General features: G+C 35.6%; 1 protein-coding gene across 2 annotated transcripts in view; it reads right to left on the bottom strand.

Moving 5' to 3' along the window:
• Window positions 1–691: 691 nt before the first annotated feature.
• BCKDHB (branched chain keto acid dehydrogenase E1 subunit beta) overlaps window positions 692–24,584 on the bottom strand; it is a 111,397-nt gene continuing 87,504 nt past the window's right edge. For both annotated transcript variants that reach the window (XM_077174862.1, XM_054629592.2), the window contains 2 exons: window positions 7,537–7,689; window positions 692–2,204 (listed from right to left, as the gene is read on the bottom strand). In XM_077174862.1, the coding sequence (XP_077030977.1) occupies window positions 7,549–7,689 (141 nt within the window). In that variant the 3' untranslated portion in view covers window positions 692–2,204; window positions 7,537–7,548. The remainder of the gene's footprint in view (window positions 2,205–7,536; window positions 7,690–24,584) is intronic.

Genomic DNA, 24,584 nt, shown 5'->3' with positions numbered 1-24,584 from the left:
CACAGCAAAGTCCACCACTAAACCATACCCCTAATATCAAAGCTACACACCTTTTAAAAACCTCCAGGCATGGTGACTCCCCGATTTCCCTGGAGCTCTTCCAATATTTGAAAACCCCTTCAGTGAAGATCTCAGGATCCAGCAATAAACTTTGTACTGTAAGTATTTCCAGCAATTGGTGTTAAATGAGCATGACTAGATAGATTACTAATTTTCTGGACTATCAGCAAGGAGTAGTGACATGATTTTTCCTTTAGGAGTTACTTAGTGTGAAACAATCATTGCCCAGGTTAAATCTGAGAATAAAATTAGGAGACCTAAGTGGTTAAAACCCAGAAAATATGACTTGTCTTTGGATTTTATTATTAGGAAACTTAATAAGAAACAGTTATTTGTATGTACCAGCATACACCTTCCCATCCAGTTTAGCACTGTAAGTCATTTTTCCTTACCACGCACTTAAACAGCCTCCATCCTTGAGCACAGGTTATGTGAGTGAATACTGCCATCTAGGCAGGCTTTTGGAGGCAGCACCTATTTTAGAACATTAATTCATGTTTGCCAGGGAAAAATATTCTATATTACCCAAAACAGAGAAGAAAGGAACAATTTTTTATACTGTTAAAACTGACACAACACCAGTCACCGAAAACACAAAACCTGCCCCTCAACCAGATTGCAGCAGTCCACATTAAGTGCGAATATTTTCTACATGTTTATTAAGAAATATATTATTTCATATATCAATACAGGAAACTTGAATTTAAGCTTTGCACTACATTAGAAATCACTTTTTTCTGTGAAAACTGTAAATACAAAGTATATTTTATTAAGGCTATTAATTACCAAAGTACATTTTACTAAGGCAGTACTATAATTGCATTTATTTTATATGCTTTGAAATACAGTAACAGTACATTTTTAGGAGACAGTTACTAAAATATCTATTAATGTTTTACAAAGACAGAAATAATTTTTAAAACCATTTTTCTTCATATGACCAAAATAGCTTCCATCCAGCACAAAAAATATAAATTATGTAATGCACCTATCTTATTTCAGACAATAAACAAGTTCTATACATGGCATTTACAGGAGACTTGACACATTTTGACAACAATTTCATTTTGATTGGATAGATTAAGAACTAGCTCCATTATCAGGTGTGAAATTCTTTAGGGAATGCACAAACTGTGAAGACAATCTTACACAAAATGGTAAGACCTGAAAAGGTAACAGTTTAGCACTTCCCATAGATCCACTGATATTGAATGTGAAGTTATCCTCCTCAAGTTCCTCCCTGGTGTGTTTCACCTGTCACCTTGAGGATTGTCCTGAGCAGGTTTGTGTACAAAGGTATTCTTCTTTCTCTCAGAAAGACCCCCCTGAACAATCACAGAAATGTGATTATCTGGCTACAGCCATCCATCTCCTCAACCCCCCCCCAGTCCTTCCCCTATTCGGTAAGAAGCAATGCAGCATGAGACTGATTTGTACAGAGAGCAAAGCAGGCAAAAAGAAGAGGAATTGCTTTTTGCACAGCTGCTTAGTAGCAAACACATTCCATTTCTAGAAGGAAGGATATTGCAGCAAAGATGTACCAATTAAGCCTCTCACTCCCAGCAACAAAGCAAAAAATGCTCTCCTCCCCTCTCAAGAAAAATGGACTTCCCCTTGCAGAAAGGGAAATCAGTATTAGGGACTATTTTGCATGAAGCCACTCAAGTAAAACACTGATGCCACCAGTTAAAGCAGTCTCTATCCCACAAGTTGGTCTGGCTGTGTAAGGTTTATTGTGTTGAAAACAGTCACATTCAAATAACTTCTTTGGGTTCTTCCAAAACAATAGCAAAACAAAGAGACTACATGAGCATAACATGTTTTATTGAATAAAATTCTGCTTCTAATATTTACACAGTGAAGTCTAGATGTAACCTAGTGAAGCACGGCAATGTGCAATTTTCATTCAACATCTGGAATATCTTTGAATACATCTGAAAGTACTTACTGTAACAATCACCTGCCCATCACTGATTTCATAATTAAGGAAAATTTGAACTTGCTGAAGAATAGCCAAGATGAACATTCAGGATAGCTGAGTTAAAAGAAAAGTCTGCTATGTAAATTCAAAACCCAAAAGATCTGATTAAAATGTCAAGAGTTTTGAAGGCAGCTTCTGTATTTTCCTGTTGTTCTTCTCCTCTCTGCAGAAAAAGATGACAAAATAAATTATAAATCTGAAGACTGAAACTAATATCTGCACATTAAACAGACAGCACACTCCAGGGTAATCTTAGTTCTTAAATTCATAATGTCTTAACTTCAAGGTGTATGAACTAAAACAAATTACTATCAATTACTTACTGATTTTGTATTAAATACTATTTCATGTCTGCCAGGGTAGACCCACAGAAATTAGAAATGCTGCAAATGATACCTAGAGTCAGCACACCACTAATTATTGCCATTTACTCAAAGAAAATTATGATGAACTACCTTCCCTCCTACTCTAGAATGTTAAGCATTTAATGTTTTGTATTTTTTCTACTAGATATACTATTATTCTACTATTACAGAGAAGAGGGGTCTGGTAATGAAACTATAGTCAACACCTTTCCTGTTTACAGGGATTTTTTTTAAGATAATTTCATTATTGATCTTGCATGAGTTCTCAGCAATGCCTGAATGCAAGTACAGATTTGCAGCAGCCATACTAACAGTCTAACTCATAGCTCTAGTAGAGTGGTATCTTATATGTGGACTACTCACTTGTAAGACATGATTCACTGACCACCTGTATGATTTTTGTCATCCAGAAGGAAATGATTATAAACCAGGAATGTTGTGTCCTACTCAAGTTTCTGGAGGCTGTTAATTCTAGTGGGTTAGAGATAGCTCTTATTAAGCAGGCAGTCTTGTCTGACACATTTTTGATTTATGTATTGAAAGAAACTGGTTTTTAGTCTCAGGTTAAAAAGATTTTGCACAGTCTCTCATATCTTATTTACCAAACAGGGAGAGGAAGTACAGTTGTCCTGTCCTCAAGCTAACCTGTATGAAGCCCTGCCAAACAGCCAGGAGTGCAAGGAAGACACAGTTACTAACTGAAGTACCTTCCAGGTCCCTTCCTGTTTCCCAGCACAACCAATTTCAACTGCATGCTTGGAAAGAAAAACAAATTTAAATCAGCCCCCTAAGATCCCCTAACATCACCTAACCTTTAAGCACCAAGATTAAACTTCTCATAAAATAGTTCTGCAATGAAGTTTGGTGTGCTGCATTTTTAGAGACTAAGTTTGTAACAGTAACAATGCCTCTCCATGAACACACATGAACACTCTCGTGGAGGTAAATTGTAACCAAGCTTTAAAATTCAGAATTTGACAAGAAAACAAAATATGCAAATGTGGTAGTAAAAGCTGCAAAATATAACAGAAAAGCACTTAAATACCTGCCATTTCAATGCTACAGTCAGCCTTCAACAGATTTGTGAACAAGAGCATATTTTATAAAACTTGTCGCTATTTTCTTCAGTTTCATGGCTATCTTTTGTTTCTTCCTTTAGGGACTTTTTCCCTCCTCAAATAAACAGCCAGACACATTCCATTTACCCAGGAAATGTAGATCCATCCTAATCTCACTGCTCTTTTTATTTTTATCTGTTTTCCAGCTACAGAGAGTTATCTGGAACACAGCTGCCTACCTAGAAGCTATTTCTCATTCTCATTCTCTCTAATGTAGCTACAAATTTTAATAACTGAGGAGCTGCTGAAAGACAGAGACTTTGCTCTTGCCTGTCTCGTTGGTGAGGCACACAGGAGACATTAACAAACACTGGCAGGAAATCCATCTGTACTGACAAACTCAAGATAAGCAACTACCTGTGTGTGAGATGCTGTCAACATAGGCTGAACAAAACTAAATGTACATTAGGATAATAATGGTAACTTTAGAAATTATTAACCACAGTACCCAGATATTTTTACCTTTCTAGTTCTCTCTCCCCTATCCCTCTGGGGGGAAATGAGAAAGGCTGTGTGGGGTTGAGTTGCCTGCTTGGGTTAAACCACAACACCAGCTTGACCATTTCTGTAACTCAAAAGCCAACCCTACACCCCTCTTCACCACAGGGAACTCCTAGCTGCCCTGTCTCTCCAACAGTAGGACGTGAAGGGGCCCAACCTCTCTAACGTCCAGAAGGACTAGCTGTGCTCAAATCCACACAAACTGTATAACCATTTCTTAGAACAACATATGAGATGGTTTGGAACACATAACTTCATCACTCTGTACCAATGGCAAGTAACAAATGTTACCAATGAGTACAAAAATGTAAAGCAAATGTAAAGCAATCCTTCAATTTCTTAGAAACATAAGTGAGCTACCTTACAGGCAAACTCTGTGGAGTTGACAGCAGAATGGAGTTCTGTTGCAACTGCTGTGTCAAGTATGTAAGACCAATGTACAGCAGACAGAAAAATAAGGGAATACTCCCCTGAAATGTGCCTTACAACAAGACACATTAATGTTCTCTCATAGAAAAACATAGAAAAACTTTGAGCAGCTCATTCTGTGACACTAACATCTAGTCACACCGACCAAAAGATATGGTGCTATGGGCCCCAATATCTGGATGTTTTGTTAGACAAAGCAACAGACAATGTTCTGTTAGACAGAAAGCAGAGTTTTCTGTGTCTTGACACTGTTTTTCAGACAACCTCTACTAAACCTGCTCCTTGATATGCTTATGCTAAATCCAGGCAAATTTTTTAGACCAGGGTTAGTGTGGATTTCCAGTGTCGAAACTGGGCTGTGCACAATTATGATGCAATCTCAGAACCCATTTTTCAGCTCATACCTCCCTCACTTTACCATCCTATAGAGGAACAGGGGGTTAACTAAGTCTCTGAACCACCAAATGCCCTCAGTTTGTCTCCCTTTTCTTACAGAGGTAACAGTATTTGGTGCTTTGATTTCCTCTGAAAAGGAACAAATCAGAGGCTATCTAGCATGAGCCAGTAACTTGCCTCAAGGAACAGATACAACCAAACCATTCTCCTTAGGTAAGATACTCTGACTTTGTTACAGAGGTGCCAAAATAAAAGGAAATAAATCTTTAATGAGTTTACTTCAACCCAGATCAAAGGCAAGGACAACTGTTGAAAAAAGAAGAGCACTGATTACATATTCTACAAAAAATATGACAGGTCAGAAAACAGCTTTACTTTTAATACCAAGGAAATGAGGTGCACTAAGAACTGCATCACCAGCTGGGCAAGGGAGGGGATTGTCCTGCTCTGCTCTGCACTGGGGCAGCCTCACCTCAAGTGCTGGGGGCAGTTCTGGGCACCACAATGTAAACAAGCCATTAAACTATTAGAGAGTGTCCAAGGAGGGCAACAAAGATGGGGAAGGGCCTTGAGGGGAAGCTGTGTGAGGAGCAGCTGAGGGCACTGGGTCTGTTCAGCCTGGAGGAGACTGAGGGGAGACCTCACTGCAGTTACAGCTTCCTTGTGAGGGGAAGAGGAGGGGCAGGCACTGATCTCTTCACTCTCATGATAAGGCAGGACTAAGCTCAGGAAGCTGAGTCAGGGAAGGTTTAGGTTGGATATCAGGAAAACGTTCTTCACCCAGAGGGTGGCTGGGCATTGGAACAAGAACCTTAGAGAAGTGATCATAGCACCAAGCATGGCAGAGTTTAAGAAGCATTTGGACAACAATCTTAGGCATGTGATGGGACTCTTGGGATGTCTTCCACAGGGCCAGGAGTTGGACTCAACGATCCTGATGGCTTCCTTCCAATTCAGCATAGTCTGTGATTCTATGAATTGCTCTGGTTTGTCAGTCATAAGTGATTTTTGAGAAAAGTAGAACTACATTATTTTTTGCAGAAACTGCATCACTGGTAGCAATCCCATTTCTCATACAGAAACTCCACTGTCTGCTATTGAGGGAAACAAACAAGAGTGGAATGCCAAAAAGTCTCCTGAAAGTAACTCTGGGAGTTGGAGATGAGGGTTTGAATCCTTTCTTCCCAAGACAGGGTGGTGGGGTAACTCTAAGAAGGGGTACAGTCTTCAATCTTTGGCTTACAAGACCAATGTTTTTATAAACTATTAGAGTTAATTAGAGTTTGAGTAGTTTATTTTCTAGGGCAGCCACAACGGGGAATAAAACTAGGATGATTGTGAAGTAAGTGAATGAGGCTAGCTGGCCAATGATGATGAATGGGTGTTCTACTGGTTGGCTGCCTACTCAGGATAGAATGAGCACATTAGTGACTAGGGTTCAGAATAAGATTTGTGATAGAGGGGGGAAAGTTATTGATTGCAGTTTTGATGTGTGTAGTAACGGAGTGAGGAACAGGACGAGGATCGAGGCAGCTAGGGCTAGTACACCTCCTAGTTTGTTTGGGATGGATCGGAGAATGGCCTAGGCAAATAGGAATGTGGGGAGGGGTTTAACATTATGGTACTGGTAACCTTCTATCCATGGCTCTAAAGTTAATTCACAGTTTAATGTAGAGGTAAAACAGGCAGAAGATGGCACCCCTCATATAGGGCCCACATTGGCCTTCCTGTATTTGGTGTCAACAGCTAAAAATCCCTTGCCTGTCCATTACAGTTTCTATTGTTTTCTTATTTTCATTTCCCATGTACAAGATCCATCAAGACTGTATCTCAAAAACCAGGTTACTTTGTTCAGTTAAAGGAAGCACAGAATACATTGTGTTAACACATTTTCTAAACTGTTAAATTTTGGTCATTATACACCAGAAGTTCTCCTACAGCACAATTCTAAATCCTCATCAGCCCATCCCACAGTCAAATGTTACTTAGTAATATTATAATGAAACAAAAGATTTTACAGACTGTGAGTAACAGACACAGGATTATATATTACTTCACAGTCTTTGCACTCTGCAAACAGCAATCTTCAAGCTTGATCAAATTACATTGAAGACCATAAAGGAAAATTATTTTTATAATAAATATTAAACAGTAGTACTTCAACAGAACTGTAAGACACTACAGATGCTTCACGTATTTCCAATGGTTTGTGTGTGTTTACAATACAGAGCCAATATTCAGAGTAAATTGGGTGTTATTTGTACATTGCAGGATTACAGGCCACCCTGAGAAGTGAAAAATTACAAAATTTAACACTGTGGTTTGCCTATGAAGTAACTCTTGAGTATTCTTATAGAGATGAAAATATGGTCTCTGCATAAGTATTCCTTTCACTCTCCACTTTATACTCTTTTCACTTCTCAAGATTCAAGACACTTAATTTTTAAATTGATCAAGCAGTGTAATTAATTTTGAACACTGATTTCAATGGCAGTACTCAAAAATATTCAGACCCCTTTAAGACTGAAGGCCCAAAGCTGTAAGAGGCAATTCTTATTAAAAATAATTAAATAAAGCAATAAATTAAATAAATAGTTTAATAATGAATAAATTAATTAAATATACAAGTAGCACTATAGGCCCAAACCTTGCAGGTAACCTGTCAGTACAAGCTGTTATTCCTCACCTGTAGTGTTGCTCAGTAGTTAATCATTCTTCTAAGAGCATCATAGCATTTCCATTTGTCTGGGATGTAGAAAGGCTCAAAGATGTGAGGGAAGGGAGTGTCATAGCCACATACTCTTGCAATAGGAGCTTCTAAATTCAAAAAGCATTCCTCCTGTTAACAAAAGTACAGAAAAAATGTTAGTGAGGACATTCTTTTCAGGAGTCTTGAATCACAAATTGGGGTCATATGAACTTTGCCAGACAGACAGTCCTGGAAACTCAGAAGTTCTATTTATATCACTGAATAAGTAGTCATAACCAGAATAGTCTTCCTCTTGCACAAAAGTCCTAATTAAAAATACAAATCATATTAATGTTATTTTCATTCTCTGCATGTGTGCTGCATTAAATCATAGTCAGTTTATATTTAGTACATCTGCTATACATTCAGACAACTCCTGCCAAGAAACAAATATTTTAGGAGCAAAGGAGTAAGAGTCTATTTCCTGTGCCACTTTTAAACATATAGAAAAATTATATAATCTAAGAGTGCATATTATTTGTTGGATAAAGAAACATCATATTCAAAATTCTTTCAACTCTTAGATTATTAAGGCTCTGTCTAAGCATTAAGCAGTTAGGAAAAGTGGATTTGCATATCTTCAACCTTTCAGTCAAATCCATGCTCTACTCAACCCCCCACAATTTGTGTTCTACTTGGAGATCAGATTTGATAATGACTCATAATGTTTCATTACTTGACCTAGAACAGCACAAAATATTACAAACACCACATTAATTTGAAAGTAACCTGTAAATATGTAACATGATCAGCCTTAATAACCAAATAAATAGTGGGGTTTCCATCTTCTTATTCTCAAGTGCCAGAATGATGGCATGGACCACAAAAATCCACGAGAAGTGGATGTAGAAATAACTTAGCCAGACCAAACTGATCTTGATGCTAATTATCAGCTCCCCTTTCTCCCCATATCTTTAGTATAGGTATTTGCTTTCCAAAGCAGACAAATGAAGTGATAAAACATGTCTCCTCCTGGTCTCTCCTTTATGGCGTGCAGCAACTGAGAAATCCTGGCCAACTTCCCCTGTACTTGGCTCAGCAAAATGGAAGATGAAGTATTATCTACCGGTCCTTTTCCGCCAGGCCCACAGGGAAAATAGTTAAAAAGCTTTTCTACAAATGCTTGAACGAAAAGTTAAAATGCTTTTCTACAAATGAGTGCCAAGTATTTTCTCAGACTGATGAACTGTTTTGAATGCACGTTGCCTTGCAGTCCATGGCAGCCTAATTCTACTTACTGTGCTTTCTATACATCACTGTTTAGCAGTATAGAAGGTACTGGTAACACACTAAGATCTCAACCTTTCACTCCAGTATTGTGAGATGGGTTTTTCTGGACAATGAACCAAAGTAAAAAGTCCAAGAAGTCGTGTGATTGCACACAGTATCAATTACACTTAATAGTGCATTAAATCACCTAGAAAACTTCACAGTCTGAGTAGGTTTGAGGTAAAAGATAAAGGCAAACAATATAAATATTTTTGAGCTCCATTTCTAGACACTCTTTTCTTTGCAAAGCAAAAGATTCACATTAGTACAAAACCCTGGAAAGCAGAGTGTAGTAAGCCCTTTATCTGCCTATGAGATAGATCATGATGTCCTACTCTGACCTGCTGGCCAGGGTAATTTTGATACTAAACAGACCTCGATTCCCATGTTGTAACTGACCAATAAGACAAGGCAATAGATTTTGGACCATCCCAAAACTGACTGCCCAATCCACCTGTCAGTTGCATTACACCAAAACATGCAAATATATTTTAGACCTGCAGGCTCCCAGCCCTGCAGTGCTGTTTTCAAGTGCCCAACACAGACCACTATCTAGAAGACAGACTGTTTAAACAAACTGATATCTCCCCAGGAAAGACATTAGGAAAAAACTTTAAAGTTAAATGGTTTTGGAAGTAAAGTAGTAGGCATGGGATTTCTGGTTCAGTGTAAAATGTTTAGTTTTGAAAACCTGTATGAAAAAGTCATACTCTATTAGCACAATATCCATAACCTCCAAAATTCAATTAAAGTAAAAAATTATTATTTTGTTAGAAAAGTGTTTATGAAACCAACAGCTATAGTTATTAGTTCAATCTATCAAATTTTTTTCAATGTAAAAAATTAAAAAAAACATTAAATTAGTGTTCTTGCCCTGCTTCCTAACTGCAGAGGCCAAATTCTGGCCTCAGTTATTCAATATGACCTTTGCCAATTTTCCTTCATTTGCCTGATTTTCACTGAAAGCTTTCTGGAAAATACATTATTATATTAAGATATAAAGGCATATAATTGGTCATATAATTCTATTTGAACATGTGATGCTTAATACACTCTCATTAAGACTTTTCAAAACACCTAAAGAGCACAGGTCGCAATAAAAATGTGTTCTTGAAATTCACAGCAATCAGTCAAATGTATCACACATGCAACACTTTAAAACAATTACATGCCTTGATTTCTTAGAATAGGACCTAAAATCAAGGACTTGCTGGATGTTAGATAATTGTATATGAAATGGATCCTCCAGTATGTGGTACACTCAATCTATTTTGCCAGATTACAATGTCCCAGTATGCTAATATAGAAAATTTTATCCAAGTTTCTTTTAGCTTTATCTAAAAGCATATTTTACTTTTATCAGAGACACAGGTACTCATTGCTAAATCAGGGTTCTGAGTTAAAAACTCTTTAAAATCTTTGAATGAGAACTGCAGACATTTACAGAGATATACACTTGTACAAAAAGGATAAAATAAAATATCAAGTCCATTATTGGGCATTACTGAAAGAAAACATTACTCATCCATCTGCAATGTATGGAAAAATAAAGCAATCTCATCTGCTGTTTGGAGGAAGTGCTTTCAGGCATCGGGGCAAGAAGAAGATAGTTAAAAGAGGTTTTTTACTCCAGCCTGTCCTTCCTCTGAAGGGAATCTCTGCAATTCCACAGTCACAGTAAATGACCTTCAAATGCAAACACTTTGGTAAGTAAGTACTGGTAAATGAGACTATTTAATGCATAGCTAGCAAATCAGGCAAATTCAAACTCAGTCTTTCCCCCATTACAATCCTAATTTCTTTATTTCTATCTTTTGGATCTATTTCATTTTCCCCTGTAGCTGGCATGGATTAAAATCCATAAACAGGAATTTTTTTTATTTTTAATTTCTGTTGTGCATAGAATACTTCCTAAGTGAGAAAGCTTTCCTTTAAAAATAAATTACTTCTGCAATATTTTATGTCCTCAGAGTCTCTCCCACACTATTCTTATTTTGCAACACTACAAGTACTCCAAAAATTAACAGCTACTAGAATTCCAGATGTCATCTACACGAGACCACTGATTTTACAACTCCTTCTTCAGTGCAGGAATTTACTTTCTGAAGGATGATAAACAAAAGTTTATATAAAAGGCTAATATGAATACCAAGAGTTAGATGGAACTCTTGATGTTTATTGTGGTATTATAATAAAAAGAAGACTAAACATAAAGTCCATTACACAAGGCAAACTGTAGGAACATTCTTCATGCAGGAGTACTCATTTTTTGGCTGACAATTACAACAAATTTAGACTCAGGAATTCATTTGCAAATGAATTGCAGGATGCAAAGCTTTAATTAAATTGTGGTCAGTACTGTCAATTAAAACTGAATTTTGCCATCTCATCTACAGATTATAAAATTTTAAAAACCACATACTTAATTAAAGAACTTTTCAGAGTGAAAACTTACTGCATCAGAGTTTCAGTTTCTGTTCTGGATTTTTATTCAGATTTATTTATGCTGTTGCCATGAACTCAAGTGTGGGGCTTAAACAGTTAAGAAAATTTATTTCAGATCACTTTTTTCATGATTGTTATATCTATATTATCAATTACTTCCACATACAGATTTTCAACAGTAAATTACCTATTATTTTAAAAATAAGATTAAACCTATTATAGGTTAATAATGAACACGGAAATCTCATTTATAATAAAATCTGTTCTTTAACTCATAGCTTAGATTTTCAAAAGAAGCTTTCCAAAGACATTTTCAAGCAAGTCCATTTTATAAAATGTGGATTTCATGCAATAAAGCTGAATAAAGACTAAACGTCTTTTTCCTTGGTTTCTGCTTAAAAATAATGTCTTATTTTAAAAACCTACTTTTTATAACAGAAAAGTCAAGCGTTTTCAGTTTTCATATGTTTCTCAGTTGTAGTACAATACTTTTTACAGCTGCAAGCACCAAATGCTACACATTTTAAACACACTTTGCTTTGACAACAAATATATGTCACATTCCTATGAACAGTCACTTCTATGAGCTACATAAGTACTATACAATGCACCCACGAGATATTCTCAAGTTGAGATATGAATAGAGAGAGTGATCTATACATTCTTTCTTTAGAGGAACTTTCTTTTTTCCAACAGCTTTGCCATTTTTGTCTTAAAGTACTTCTATAAATCTTTTCCTGATAGTTACAACCATGACACAATTTTTCCTCAGAGAACTCTGCAGATGTATGTTGTAAACTTTTAACTTCTATCAAATATTTTTCTCCTGTTCAAATCACTTTAAGACTATAAATTTATAACTCAGCACAGATTAATAATGATCCATTTTATTTGTTACCAATTCTTTGAATATACGTAATTAATATTTTGTCAAATACAGAAAAATAGTTAGCTGCTAAAATTATTTATTTTGTAATTGTCAAAAGAGATCATACTTTTACTTAAAAAATACTTCAGTAATAATAAAACAAAAATTTAGGAGGGAAAAATGTCTGTTCTGTGTAATTAATTTCCTTGTTACCATTAAAAAGCAATTAACTGCAAATATTGTCTTTGCAGTAATAAATCATATAAAAGAGTATTTATAGAAAAATTCAAATTTATTCCATAAAAGATAAAGTATTATAACATAAAACGAACAATTCATACACAGGCTTGAAGATTGCTTTCGAATTTCATTTCAGCCAGCTTAAAAAATGAATGGAACAATCTTTAATTACCCAATACACAACTGGTATGGTCTGTTAAATTTTCCTTATCAAGTTAACAACAGAACCACTCCAACAAACATTGACAGCAAGAGCATTAACTTGAAGCTGTTGGCTAAGTTGTCTTGGTGGCAGAACTGCACAAAGAAATAGGCACTGCATTCCCAGGGTATTTACAATACCAAACAAACAAACAAAAAACCCCACACAAACCAAACAAGCCCAAAACTTTATTTATGTCAAATAATTATCTTTTCAACAAGGAGGAAAATTAATAAAAAGTAATTTTTATTTCTTCACAACCTAATCCTATGTTTTATGCAAAAAGTCAAAGACTTTGTATGAAAATACTACACCACTTAAATTGATTCTGGTAGAATCTAGGACTAGAATTGAAATATATTCAACTCAGAAGAACACACAGACAGGAATTAAGGTCTTCCTGGTAAATGTATAATTTGCATTGTTTGGGGTATGAGGTGCAGCAGCCAGTACAATTCTTCTCCACAAATTAAAGGGCACTAAACAAATACACTCAAGACGATGTGGAATGACTTGCAGATTATGAAATATGCTACTTTAAATTAACCATAAGAATGTCTTTTGGCAAGTCAAGTTTTTGATAATTAATTGCAATCTGCTAGATGATCACTTTCCACCTTTTTGCTACAAATACTAGAAATACTATATTTTCCTAGGCAATTATGTTATGTATTATGTATGCAGAATATGACAAAATTATTCAAGCAGAAGTTGTTCCTCTATATAGCAGCAAACCACCTTACAGCAAAGTTACTACAAATTATGTTATTCTATAGGATATTCCAAGTTTCCTGTGAACTTCTTAAGTGGCAATTACAAATATTTGCAGCAGAACCCACATATTTTCTAAAAGCATGCCCAAAGCGCCAGAGCTAGAATGATTCCCCAGGCCCATGAGTATCTGAATTCTTGCTTTTTTTAGCTACTTGGCATTACTAACTGATCTGTTCAGTAAATGATCCTGCAAACTGCTACACATACAATAACATGGCTGGATAATCCAAGGGAAATCAACAGAGCTGAAGTGCCTGCATAAAATTATTCTTACATGAAATTGTTTGCAGATCACAGGTCATTTTTCTGCATGAATGAGCAGTTGTTCTGTACAACAAACATTTGTTAAGATTTGCAGTAAAGATTAACCTACTTCTAATTATTTCCTACCTTTTAATAACAAAGCTAGAAATATGCTACCAATGTAATCAAACTTTATACTTTTCGATCATCATTTATCACCTACCATTCTAATTACTTATTTAAGTATTTTGTAAAAACATCTTCTGGTTAAGCTCAGCATGCCAAAAGTGACTGGAAGGATTTGCTGCTAAGAGTTTTAATACTCAGTGAGTGGTATTTTTATTTTTACAGCTGTTGAGGCAGCTGAGAGATTCTTGCAAAGACAGCCTTGTCAGTCTATGTATCTGGCACAGTAAAATTCTCGTAGAAGTATTTCGCTCAACACACACTAATGAACTTCAAAGGAAATGCAATTTCAGCTGCTGTTACTAAACAATTTAAACCAGCAGATTTCCCTCTTCACACTGAAGCATTTGCATTTTGGGACAGCGCAGCGAGAATGATGCTTTCAATGTGACTGTCACCAAATCCTTCCCCAGTGCAAACCTACAGCTTGGCCAGGCAGCCAGGGCACAAATACAAAGGAACTATTCTGTCCTCCTGTGAAAAGGTTAGGGCTTACCTCATATCTTTCCAGAATTTTTTACATGATCACCTTTGCAAAACAGGCTCAGCGTGGAGGGGATTATTAGATCACTTCACACAAAGATATAAGGAATTTCATGGTGTATTATTTAAACCAAGTCATAATTTTAGTTATAAATTTAATTTATCGGAAGCCGCTTGATGGTCCAAGCCCTCGGGTAGAAGAATTCTAGTGAAAAGCTTCAAGTGAATAATAAATATTCTCTCATACAAAGGCAAAATTAACAGTTAAGAAATCTGACTGGTGAGAATAGACACAATTTTTATTCTACAGAAAAAGTTTTAAAAGTTGGAGAAAAATGTAATGAGGTTTTAATATAAAAGTTTATGCAAAACATTACTCAGAAATACTAAAAATAATTATATTGGAGACTGAGCTTTTGGGTACAGGTTAAACTAAAAAGCATGAAATAATTATTTCACCAAATTTCTTAGAGTAATTAGCTTTTCTTCTTTCCTAGAGAGATGCAATTTTTTTATAGTTTTGATCATTCTACACTTCATTTCCTAAATAACTACTCAAACAGGCTACATTGATATTCCAGTGTAATGAAAAATTGCCAACAAAACAAATGAAAACAAGACGGCTAAGAAAATAAGAAATTAATACTTCATTAATTTTTGCAGCTATAAATAGTCAATGCAACTCTGTTACAAAAGACCAAGAAATGGACTGCACATGAAACATTTTTATTTTAAAATGTTTAATAGACCATAAACAGTTCACATTACATCTCTTAATTTAAAAACTGATCCAAAAATGAAGACAAAGAATAACATATTTTGGAGGCTATGAAATTTTGAGTTTCTTTTATGCCAGAAAAAACAGTTGAAAATTATTGCCCTGATTTCGAGGAGTCGATGAAATGCATGTATAAAAACAAATGTGTGGGACCTGCGACATATTCAGCAATATTACACACAGAAATACAGATAAAAGAATTAATTATTTTTACACAAGAGAGAAACATAACATAGATGTCAAATGTATATTTTAGGAGTCTCGCTGAAGTTTTCATTGGATTAAGCCCAAGTATTTAACTTGGTCTATGTCTTAGATCATTTAAATAAATTTCTTAAAATGGTTATGTGAACTTTACTTTTATGCTAAATCATTTACACAAATTTAATTTTCACCCCACTAATGAACTTACTGCTTTTAAGTTGAAACTATAAATCTTTTATATAACCTAACCAATCTTCTATCAATGTGACCAATTGTACAGTGAAATTTCTTAAAGAAGAAATGAAGTAAAATACCTACACAGCTGCCTTAGTTACTGTGAAGCACCTCTCATAATTTTCTTTTTTTCTGTTTCAGTTAGCACTCAACATAAAATTGCCATGAATGAAATGCAAAAATAAGCTATTGGTAGTACAGCAAAAGGAAAATTGCAATAGAGTTCACACTGAGATTTTCTTTACCACCTATGTGTCTGCTAAACAGTAAAAAAAAGTGTTTCTCTCATGCAAGTACTTGAGAAAAATTCTCAGTTTATTCACTAACTAAAATGTTTGCAGAACTCAAGCCATCAGGATTCTACTGGACTAGAAGTCTCTAACAAATGACATCCAATAGCATAGACCACCATAAAATCAGAATATCATAAATATAAAACAGAACAATAGTACAAATGGACATTAATTTACTATTTACAAAGTCTGATTTTATTAAGCTAATTATTACCCAGCAATCCTAATTTACATCTGCCCTGAAAAAAAACCCAAAACACTAGTATTATACTAATGCAGGATTTTTTGAGAATTAATGTTCCCTATGTCAGATTTTTTTTTTTTAATTTTTAACATAGCTCTTGAAGTACATGGGCTTCTGGTTTCATCCAGTACTGTGATTGTACAGTAGCATAAACTCTAACCTCCTGCAATCACAGAGGCTGTGATACATGACATACAACAGGAAGCATAAAGGGAGAACCCAAAATGTAGAATTCTGTGAAAGTCTGAGATTCTATTTCCTTTGCTAGTGACCAAACTCACCACTGCTTGAATCAGGCTTCGTGTCACCTAAAGGCACTACTGATTGCAGAAGGGAGGGATTAGGTGCACTTACACTGATGTACTCTCCCAGCTGGGCAACCACAGAATCAAAGCACATTTTCAAACAACAGTAATCCAGTCATGGACATTTCTGTGCCCACCAGTCCATATGCCTGATTTACTCTCAACAAATGAGACCACCAGGCCGTGCACAGCTGAAGTTTGAGCTTTTTCCCCAGACTTCTGACAAAGCATAAGGATACAAAACTTGGCAAGTTCTCTGAAGTCCTGTCTCCAACATCACAGAAGGCCACAGTTTCTATCACAAATTGATATTGATATATCTGACTGTATTGTACTCTATTGTGGTGGTAATACTGTAATGTGGTTATTGGCTTTTTTAATTCACACTCTTTCTATGTGACAGGTCATCTTGAAACTCTTTTTCTAATTTCAAGCTATTAATTTCAGATTCATTCATATATAGTTTCTCCCAGTATTACTTCAGCAAACACTTTTCTGCTGGTTACCTTTGTTTATTTTCCCAGTAAATTTATAAACAGGACTTCCATTCCTTTAGTCTTCCTTTTGAGAGTGGAAAGAAGGCAGGCACCATAAGCTATTTTCATAGAGCAAGCTCTCCATAGCTTTTGATAACCCTAACAGCTCCTGACTCATGTCACCTGGTTTCAATACTTATTTTAAAAAACTAGTTCACCACACCACTGTCTTCTACAACAAAATAAGTCCTTACTATTTCTACCATAATGGCCTCTTCAAACACACTTGTCTTTTTATCCACCTGCAGGATATACAACTGAGCCAAAGCCAACTGATACACCAATTCTTCCTCTTTCACCCAACAAATCATTTATAAGCTTATGCTTTAAAAAGTTAGGAGTTCCTAGCCATGTAGAAACTCTGCTTCTGAGATCCTCAATATCAACCAGATTCATTATAGGACTATAATTTTTACTCTATCAATAATAGACTGACTTTGTGACTTCAGAATTCTGTGTTTTTAACTAAGAAAGTAAAAGAATGTTAAGATCTAACTAAGTCTTAAATAATGCTTCTCTTTACAAATTGGTAATATTTTTGAGAGCCCACCATACCACTATCCCCACATCATATACCTTGCAGTTCTTGTATTGACAAGATTTTGCAATGTCAGGATCTAATCTGTCAGGTTAATCTGCCACATTCTACACTCACTGTATAAAGCCCAGCAAATTCACTGACAAGTTAAATTTCAAAAACATGAGGCTGACAACATTTTTATTAGAGCACAATAACAGGAAAATTAGTACTTCATGCTTTTAGAAGGGAATTATTTGTCAAGACTGAAAAACAGTATTCAAAAAAAATCCAGCCAGTACAGAAGTTATTATGGGGCTTTTCTCACTGTATTTAGTGAGATTTTTCACTGGTCAGATGGTAGAAATACAGTCAACCAATCCTGCTAACAACTGTAAGAATGAAACATGCAGACACTGCACATATGGGTTTAGATCGCTAAAGATCCAGTTTAAGTGTTTGACATTGTACTTTTTCTTGATCAAGACAAGAAACATGTCTTCTTTTGTGGTTGACTTTAAAAAAAGTAATGAAATAAAGTTCACACAACACTATTCTCCTGGTTTGTTTCTGCTATGAATTCAGGGATACTCCAGAAATTATGGGGTTTGTTGGCTTCATAGTTTCCTATCCACTGTAAAATCAATATTATTTTGAATACTCTACAAAAATAGAGGTTTAAGTATCTTTCTCTGAACAGTATATAATTTTTCAAGGCATTTCTACTTATTTTAGTGATCACCACAAATTATATAGAGAAAGAAAAGCTTAGCTTGTAGTGGTTAATAAACAACTTCAGCCTAGAAGACCCAGTGAATGAACTGATCAAGGGCTGAGATTTGCTGCAGCACAGTGACCACAGCATGCTGAAAATTCAAGCTGCTGCTTTGCAGTTGTCTTATTGAATACAACGGTTTCCTTTATTCAAACATCTTTTGAAAGCTTTCTTAATTATTTGATATAAGTTTTCTAAATTATTAATGCTGTTTTCAAGACTTCTTTCTATCTGATTTCCCCCCAGTCAAAGAATTTTTAGGGGCAAAACAGGCAGTTATTTGTAATTCATTAGTTTGTTACCATTAAAAATAAAGTAAAGCTATTTATGTTCTTAAAAGAGAGACAATTTTAGGAGACAATCAACAAGATCTCTAGTTCTCAGGCACTGCTAAAAAGTTTCAAATCTCTCCATAGGGATATTTACTCTAAAATGAAATGTACCATCCTTTGAAGATATTAATCCTTACTGACTACAAAGGAGGCCTGTAGTGCATAGATTAGAGATGCAATTTTAGATCAATCCCAACTGAGTTTTTTAGTAATCCCAATTACTAAAAAAATTCAAATCCATGCCACCTCATAGCAGTGGCTGTCTTTACACAGGCAATCACAGAGATGAAACAAATGTTCACAATGAAATGGAATTATTGCAGAAGATAGACCGCTACAAAATCTGTGGTCCCAGTAAGAGCATCCATCAGTAACAGTGAAAGAGAAAATGATACTTGAAAAATCAATTCATATTTCCCTCTCTTTTCAGTCCTGATCTACTGTCAACTACCTGGAATTCAAAGCCAGTATAATATCCAGCTTTACAGGTGAATGAAGACTGCAAGTAATCAAACATATAAAAGGAAAATAAATGCCATTCATTAGGTGATTTCTGAAGTTGCTCCTATAATTTTGGTAAACCCATTGGTTTTTGAAAGTTCTAAATCCATTTATAATGTTACATATAGTATTCAGAGCCAAATGTTTCCCTCAACTAGTATAAAATTCCATATGAAAATGGGGTAAATTCAAATCTTCCTACTCAACGTTAAATCAGAATTTCAATCCTTAAACAACAGTACAAGTTTGTTTATAATTTGTGCAAAGATGGTAACATCCATATTTATTCACATAATCCCATCATGCTTACTTATAGAAGAAAACCTTTTCTTAGTATTCTCAATATAGACAGTGATTAAATACCAGTAATTAGAGGATTTTGCCTCAGAGGAAACTAGATTTTTCAATTTTGGTTCAACCAAGTGGGAGTCCTCTCAGAGAAAAGCTGCTAAAATTATCTTGGTAAGGCAACATTGATGACATAATTTGATTTTTGAGTAACAGTGGACTGCCTCCTCTGTATTATGTACCAGGTTCCTGGCACATCTGAAACATTTTCAATACATTCTGGAGAAAAATTGCTTACCTGAGGATTTCTCAAAAATTTTCTGACTCAACACATAGCAATATATGGTGTTACAACTCATATTTCAAAGACATTTTGTCTCCTTTCACTTCTGCTCTTAGGGACTGAATAGACGTAAGTCCATCAATATATTTATTAGCATATAATCACATGAATTCCATCAATATCAATATATTTTGTGGTTGACTCAGACATATGCACATGCAGAATTGAACTTGACACCTACAAGACACAGAATGTGTATTGTGACACCTACAATGCACAATAGTCAATGCTTTTTATAACCAGTATTTCTTATTCTCAGCCAAACAATATTCTTAATGTAAGGTGGTGGCCAGGCTAGCAAGAATCTGATGTTTGGAACCTAATCCCCAAGTAAGGTATCTGAAGCTATTCTACAACAAGCAAATAAAAAAATAAACAAACAAACAACAAAATCTAATTTTTTAAGTACTTCCGTGAATAATACATGACCACAGAGATGGGTAAAATTTGAAAGAGGGACATTCTCTTGTGGCACCCCAAAAGTCACAGTGCCACCAAACAGCAAAGAAGGGAGATCAAGTAGGGCACTTCTGCCCATGGCCAGGGTGCTCATCTCAGGGATGGCAGCTCCTGACCCCCCATGCTCCTCACATAAGCATTTTATCCAATGGACATGAACACAAAGCAGAAAACAGTCCAGGGAACAAGGTCAAACTTTCAACCAAGAACACCAATTTGTCAGAAATTCCACCTGGAAAGACAGAACTAGTATTCTCTGAAAAACCTCCTGTTAAAACTGGCAAAAAGATTTGACATTGGCATTTTCTGACAGAACAGTATCTTGCCAAAAGGACCGTGGTCAGTCTTAAAATAGATGCACTTCGTCTCTTTTTTTTGTGCTAAAGAATGGAAGTGTTACATGCAATTAGCCTAAATATTAGCAGCCCCAGTGGAATTGGTTATTCCTCCTCCAGGTCCTCAGCAACTTTCATCTGTCTCCTTCTCCTACCATTAATGTCTTGGATCTAACTATGACTTACAGAGGTATTCAAATGTAAGAGTCTGAACATCTTTTACAGTTCATCTTGAAGAAAAATATTGAAGCTATGTTATGCAAAGGGACAGATACATCATATTTCTACTTGCATATTTCATAAATGAATTGCAATGCTTGCTTCTCTGGAATAACACCAGTCAATGCTAGCCACCCAAGGGGCCTTCCAGGATTTAATTACTGAAACTTGGGCCTACAGATAACTTTTTTTCTGTGGCAATGCTGAACAGTGTAAGTTTGACTGTATTTAGAGCAGCAGCCAATCCTAAAATACAATTCATCCATCTCAGCTGTCCAACAAAAGCATGGAACTTTCACATTATAATGCAGGATTTAAGGAGTGGGGTTTTCTGCCTTTTTTTTTCCCCTTCAAGTTTTTGCAGGAACACCACGTGAGTTGTCTTTGGCCTCACCAACTATTTCTTGTATGCTTTTTGGATATCACTGTTACCAGTACTTCTGCCTCCCTGATGGAACATCTTTGGTCTGAGGTTTCATGATTCAGAGCAATTATATCATAAAAACTGAATGTTAAAACAATTCATTTACACGTATGTTTATACTGCTCTGAAGATTTTGTACCCTGAGATCAGATTATAAAGCACATGCAACTAAATCTGAGTTTCAACTTCAGCTAATAGACAATTCAAATACAGTAAATTGTTTCAAATTAAGAAGACTGCATTTAATTTTAAAGTTTGTGCATTTTTATAATTATATTATACTCTAATGTATTTTGAAATTAATTAATTTTATTATTTGGCAAAAATACAAATGTAGTGCTTTTACGTTTCTATTGTATTATTTAAACCTGGCTTTGATTATAAAACCTATGAACAGCTGTAGAAAGAATAATTTTTCCTTTAGTCGTAAGTTATATAAAAGAGATAAAATGTAAAAAATTAAACATACAGAATTCCACATACTATAAAATAATTATCCTATTTTTAAGGTATGGAAAACTAATTTTTAAGATTTACAGTGCATCAATCAGTGCGGTTTTTAAATCAAAAGTTATGGGGTTTTTTCTAAAGGACAATTACTAATATGGTCAACATTTTTCTGATCTTTAGAATTAAATTTAATAATTTCTAAAAAGAAATAAATGATAAACATTAATTTAGCACAGAAAGAAATTACCTAAAATAACAGTTCCGTCTTTAGGTTCTGAATGTATGTTCCATAATTCACTGTTAAATTTCATGCTATGAAATAGGCATTAGAATGGCTTTCAGATTTTAAAGCTGTAGTGCTACAATAAACCAAAGAACATGGAAGCAATTAACTCCGATTGCAATCATCTTATGCTGTGCCTATAGAAAATTAAGCTTTAAAAAATACTTATTTAAAATTGTGATCATTCACAGATATGCTTGGATACGCATAAAGAGAATTAGAGGTAATCTACTATGTTTACTATCAAAGTATGCAAAGAAATATACTGTATTACTGAAGTAAAAACAAACACATACATTTTCTCTTGAATATATTTCATAATTGTTACTAATATTTATATAAATATGGTCACTAAATTCTCTCATTATTACTTCCACTAATCACCATTTTGAATTCTTTCTACAATATAAACAAAATTACTGGCTTGGAATTGTCAAAAAAAAAGTTGCATAGACATTAACAATTCCAGCCCTGTGACTTGTGAAATGCCTTCCCATGCTTACTTAAAACTCAGATTTCAGTCAAAGGTGACAGCAATAAATAACACAAAGGGTTAGGTCTGAATTTTTTGTGAAAGAAACAGTGCAAAACAGGCTAAGGCACTAAACTCTTTTACTTATTTTACTGCTCGAACATGTTACAGCCCACTAAACTGCAGACTAAAAGCAAGAAACATATCACTTTTAAAACAGCTCCTCAGTTTGGTTTTTGTGCCCTCGGGAATGGACACCAGTTCAGCTCCCTGGGGATTTTGGCTGTAGAGGAAGATAGACATCCATGCCACCAAATATTCACATTTCTGCAGTAGCTGGTCAAAAACTGTAAGAGCTAAAACAACTGATTTTGCTTTATACTTATTGTAATTCAATTCATTTGAAGACAGTGACCAGTCTGCTTCAACCGCTGCTCTGGAAGTGGGCCCTGAGAACAGCCATCTGTTCCACTCAATAAAATCTATTTTTTGGACCCTCTTCCACTTTTATTTCTGAATTCAAGTGCCAAACACCTGCAAATTCTCCAGGCAACTTCCAGATCCAAAATTCCCACTTCCCTCACATTTCAAGACATAAGTGCACACTGCAGTGACTGGCAAAGCTCCTCAGGGTGGAGCCCCCACAGTTAGGGGGCATCTCCAGGGGGGACAGAGCCATCCCCTCTGCTGAGCAGGCAGGAATGCATAATGATCACTCTCCAACCTTGGGCAGTGCAATTCAGTCCCTCAAGTCACAAAGCAAACATTGAAAATCCAGGTTTGGCAGGTTTAAGATACCTAAAAGCAAGTTTTGTTACTCAGAAGCCGCTGAATAAACTTGTGTTACTGTTTTACTACCCAGAGGAAAAAGGCAACAACCACAGCTGAGTGTTACCTGAAAGGACTTCAAGATGCACTTGGACAGTAAAATATTTAATTTAGAACTGTTTTGTCAACAAAATGTCTGAAATCAGTCCAAACAGTGGGCAGTTTCTAACCTCAGCTGGCTATTTTAGAGCCAGCATCTGGTTTAAGCCAGTTGTCCAAAACCTCCTCACAGTTTGAGGAGAAGAGAGGGGAGGAGAAGAGAGGGCCCCCAGGGCATGGCAGACCCCAGGCATTCTGTGTGACTGAGACCTCTGCTTTGTGACTGCAGAGGGAGCTTATGGCACCAAAACTTCCCAGTCACTTCACATACCCCAGCCCAGACAATTGTCCAGTCAAGCAACAATTAAATCAAGAATTAAGTTCCCTTTATATAAAGAGCTATCACCACTAAATTTAATGTATCTGACCCATAAAGAACATAGAAAACTGCATACAAAGAGTACACAACTACCGTGAGCCCTGGTCATCCTGAGAGTTAGCTACATAGTGAGGTGAACCTTTGTTTTTCATACAGAGCAGTAAATCATGCTGGAAGATGACACCATAGAGCATGTCTAAATCAAGAGAATCACTGAGGAATACCTAAGATCTATCCAGCCAAAGAACTGCAAAGAACCGGCACTAAAATCTCCCTCATGCCAAAAAGTGCTACAGGGTTAAAAGGAAAGTATAAAAATACTCTGTAGTGGGGAAATGCTCAACAGCTTTTAACACTGTAACACACTTGCCTATTAGCATGGTTATCTGCTTATCTGATATATTTGTCTTCTTAACAAAGATCAAATCTTTTCTCTGCCTCCAGGATTTCACATTTTACAGCATCACTCAGTGCCTAGATGAAATAAGTGCATCTATCTGGGATTAATGACTCTGGCCTCCCTCAATTTAAAACATAGATTCCCAGGTTCTGCAGCTGAAAATCCTAATTTTCAACTTTCTTGCTATAAATGCTAAGCATTTCTGAGCTGAGAAAGAATTTTCTCTCTTTAGTACTCAAGGGTGAAGACTGGCAGGAGAAAAATGAGTAATGGGTCGCTCACCATTTCCCAGCTACGGAAACAAAACCATCAGCGGTTCCAATCGGATCAAACACTTTGCTCTGTAAGTCTGAATCAGCTTTTCCAACCAACTGAGTAGTTAGAGGTTACAGCACATGATAAAATCAAAACACCAACGGCATTTCAGAGCAAATTATTGCAAACATCAGGATTTTCAAATATTCAAATGCAGGAGATCATTCTTAAGTCTTCCGAATAGCAAAATGTCCTCACTTGTAAAATCTGGCACCCACATAGCAATGTAGATCTTATGAAACTGAGCAAAAGTCTAAGAACAGCCTTTGAAGTTTCAATTAAGTATGTTTTATTTGTGATCTTATTTTTATTCTCTAGAAAT

This window comes from Agelaius phoeniceus, chromosome 3 (assembly GCF_051311805.1).
Source record: "Agelaius phoeniceus isolate bAgePho1 chromosome 3, bAgePho1.hap1, whole genome shotgun sequence".
NCBI classification, from domain to species: Eukaryota; Metazoa; Chordata; class Aves; order Passeriformes; family Icteridae; genus Agelaius; species Agelaius phoeniceus.
The sequence above is the reverse complement of the archived record's forward strand: the minus strand, read 5'-3'. Positions and strand labels throughout refer to the sequence as shown.